The sequence below is a fragment of the Aplysia californica genome, unplaced genomic scaffold (genome assembly GCF_000002075.1).
Source record: "Aplysia californica isolate F4 #8 unplaced genomic scaffold, AplCal3.0 scaffold00350, whole genome shotgun sequence".
NCBI lineage: Eukaryota > Metazoa > Mollusca > Gastropoda > Aplysiida > Aplysiidae > Aplysia > Aplysia californica.
The window spans coordinates 517,398-521,264 of NW_004797620.1; the positions used below are offsets into that span (position 1 = coordinate 517,398).

Genomic DNA, 3,867 nt, shown 5'->3' on the forward strand with positions numbered 1-3,867 from the left:
GGGGGGGAGAAAGAGATAGATAGAATTAATTCAAGGGAATAATTGAATCTTTTCGAGTAAATTTCTCGATCTTGCTTTTACACAAAAAACCAACAACACCAACGACATCAAAATCCCACAAAACACCGACTGTTTGAGAGATGGATATTAAACAGAATGTAGAAAGACATTATGCTTAACACAATTTTGAGACAAACTTTTAAATGGAGGACAAATTAGCTCCAAAATAAAGAAGACTGACTGCTCTTGTGCCGAAATAATATCATATAAACATTATATTATTACATATAGATATCCGTATATAATACATAGATTATGCACGTTGTCAAACATTGTATTTTCCCTTTATTTACACTGATGAACATTATAGTAATTCATTGTGCTTTGTTTTTTATGCTTGCACATTTTAAAAACATTACAGTAGTATAATAATGTAATATAATAATTAGTAGGTCATTGTGTATTTATTTTCTCCCGTTTGTCCACAGTGATGGACAGTATTCAGATGCCGGCGAGGAAGACCTGGGTCACGCGATGGGTCAACTACAAACGCTACCTCTGTATGGCCTTCTGTAGCAAGCCCATCTCCAGACGGTGTAAGTAGTCAGAATACAATTGTGAGGCAGTGTGGAGGAATCAGGCTCTCGTCAATTTCGCGGCATTTAGAATTATTGGTATCATCTTAAAGCTTGTTTACTTGTCTTTATTTGGATGAAAATAATATTCATTTATCTTGAATAAAAGTCGAGATATTTGCAAATGAAGGAGGTGTGGGTCACCTGTTTTCAGAGATAAAATTAGTGAAAATATGCCGGGCAAATATTAGTTATTTCCTTAGCTTAGGTTCCGTGGTAACTGAAAATTTACTTTTTTGTGCCTTAAATCAACGATTTTTAGAAAAATCTACACAGAAATATGTTCTTTATTGGGCCTGAAAGGTGTTGAGCCAAAAAACATATTGATTTTAAAAATTCACAAACCTGCGGAAAAATGCAAGTTTCTTCACTTTGATTATTTTGACGAGAGCCTGATATCACCACGCTGCCTTACAATTATTCTTTAAACGTGGGTATTTTTACGCCCCTACCAACACAATTTAAATCTTTTTATAGGCGGGTTTTTTACCCTGCCATTCAGAGCCAACCAGGTGAATAGGATACAACATCTCAGCAGATTAAAAAGGATTCTTAAAAAATCATATTTCTCCCCACTCTGGAATCGAACTCGGTGTTTTTACGTCCAGATCGACAAAATCTAGGTAATTAAGGAGGCAGGCATCCGGCTTTGCTTGTCAAACTCAACCCCGGTTGAGAGATAAACATTGTCCTAGAAAAAAGACAGAAACAATTGATACAAGGTCTCCCCACTCGGTAATCGAACTTTGGTCCGTGGCGTGTGACTGCGAATTGTCTAGCCGCTTCACCACATACGTCAGCTGAGGGTCTGTGATGTCGTGGTATATTACTATTGTCTGTTTTCGTCAGGTGACTACCTGTATACAGTTTAACCCTATATCTCTGGCAAAATGCATTTCTGTTACTCACCACAGAAATAATACATTTTCTACATCTAGCTCTATCTTTTAAAATCTTAAAATGTGTATTACTAGATCTTTCAAACACACAGCTCACGATTTTCTTTTCAAGAACTCCTAAATTGAAAAATGAAAGCGAAAGTTTTTGGTTTTTTTAAAGTTGATTAAATCCTTTCATTTCGAACAAAAAGACCTAATAACCACCACATACTGCCCAAGGGTCTCCATTTGTATTTCACAAGAACTGACTCTCTAAAACTGGTAATTAAGAATTAGATTTTAATAAGCGAAATCAAAATACTGTGACTGATAAGAGGATGGAAAATTTGAAATCATTGTATTTAATTTGGGTTTTGGTACATAATGAAAAAATACGTTCGTTTATTTCATGTTAAAGACGAACAGGTCCGAAGGCAATGTGAGCATATTGTACAAGCGCGGGTGAGAATAGCTGAACAGAGACTTAGAAAGTGATCATATTATTTTGCACTCACAAAATTTTGATTAAAAAAAAACAACTTAAAAACACAAACCAACAATTTTCAGGATAGAAGAAAAAAAAACTTAATAACTTTCTAGATCATTAGACGCATCTGTTTTGGATGAAGATTAAAACTAGAGCTTTGGTTCCAACTGAAAATGAACTTCCAAATTATCCTTTAAATATAATCATTTACAGAATAATCAGGTCAAAGCGTCTAGCCGTTATAATGTTTAAAACCCTACGGACATTGACCCAGGAGCTAATGACGTTTGTGTGAGGCGCTTCACTGTCGCACGCAGAACAAAGTTTTGTTCCCGATTTGAGAGAATATGTGTCAAGACGTGGTGGAATCAGGCGCTCGTCAATTTTCCGACAAAAGGAGTTCTGGTATCTAAATCGTGTTCACTTGTCTTGCTTTCGATGAAAAAATTACCCATTTATCTTTAATAGAATTCAAGATATGTCGAATTGAGGTAGGTGATGTCACAAAAGTAAAATTTGATAGAAAATGGCCGCCAAAGTTTGGCCACTTCCAAAGCTTGAGAGTCATTGGAAGCAAAAATTTGTGTGCCTTTAATCAACAACTTTCAATAAAAAGCCACTCAGCAATATGTTTCTAGATGGACATAAAAAGTGTTGAGCAAAAAGAATAAAAATTCATTTAAAAATAGCCAGATTTGGAAGAAAAATGACGTTCTCTTCTGTTTCATTATTTTGACGAGCGCCTGATTTCACCACCATGCTTCACATTTTGTATTGGGTACCTCGGTGTTGGAGGTGAGACGTTGTATCGCGAGATGTACGTTTGAAAGATCAAGACAGGCAGGATCTGTTCTTTTCTATGGAGGTGTAAAATTAAACTTCATTATAAGAACCTGAGCTGTCTGTCCGTCCGTCTCAACACTATGCACAGACTCTGGTGTTGTCTATCTTGTATTCTAAACAAGGGAATATAGGTATGTACTTCTGAGAGAGAGAGAGAGAGAGAGAGAGAGAGAGAGAGAGAGAGAGAGAGGGACGGCAAGAGAGCGAGAAAAAGAGACAGAGAGAGAAAGAGAAAGAAAGAGACAAGTTTCTACATTTACCTAATCCGAGGCCAATAAAGAAGCCTGTGAGCAGTGGACTTGCACTTGAAGCTTTGAGAAATTAAGCAGCTCAAAATGAGGCGATACTCGCCTCTACCCTTATTTTTTTACCCTAGAATTGCACTACAAAGTTTTATCTGACATTTGATTTTTTGGCAGGTTAAGTTACCCAGACCGTGAGGTCAGAAACCTTCATTGATCTTCTGTCTGCTCTATCAGAATGGTATGATTATTTCGAGTCGTTTTCAAGATAGTCAAAGAATTGCATTCGAAAAAGCTTGAAACTTAATTTTTTTCGCGTCAAATTTCCCCAAAGCAGATACTTATAGAACTTTAGTTTTAGTTTAGTTTTAGTTTTAGTAGAGGTTTTACGGCACTCAAAACTGCATAAGGTCATAATATGAACGCCAGAAGATTAGAGGTGTTACAAGAGAGTAACATTCATTAAAAAGAAAAAGGGGAGATAACAAACGATAAATGTTTGATAGGAAAGAAGAAGCAAACCACACGAGAGCACCCGCCAACCACCCAAATGTAGAACTTTGTAATTTTAAGGTAGCGATTTGTCTAACAGAACACAACAGAGGCAAGAAATCATCATAGACCTTATTTATCCTAGTTCCTTGTAAGATAAATATTCTCCTCTGCAGATACAATGGGTGTGGCGTCGGTAGCCTAGTGGTTAGGCTACCGGACTCGTAATCATGAGATTGCGGGTTCGGGGGTTCGAGCCTCAGCTGGGTCCGACGTTGTATCCTTGGGAA

The 3,867-nt window shown here is 36.9% G+C and overlaps 1 protein-coding gene across 11 annotated transcripts in view; it reads left to right on the forward strand.

Annotated features, from left to right (window-relative positions):
* LOC101850580 (gonadotropin-releasing hormone receptor) overlaps positions 1–3,867 on the forward strand; it is a 211,014-nt gene that overhangs the window by 140,786 nt on the left and 66,361 nt on the right. For all 11 annotated transcript variants that reach the window (XM_035970962.1, XM_035970963.1, XM_035970955.1 and 8 more), the window contains one exon: positions 489–596. In XM_035970962.1, the coding sequence (XP_035826855.1) occupies positions 489–596 (108 nt within the window). The remainder of the gene's footprint in view (positions 1–488; positions 597–3,867) is intronic.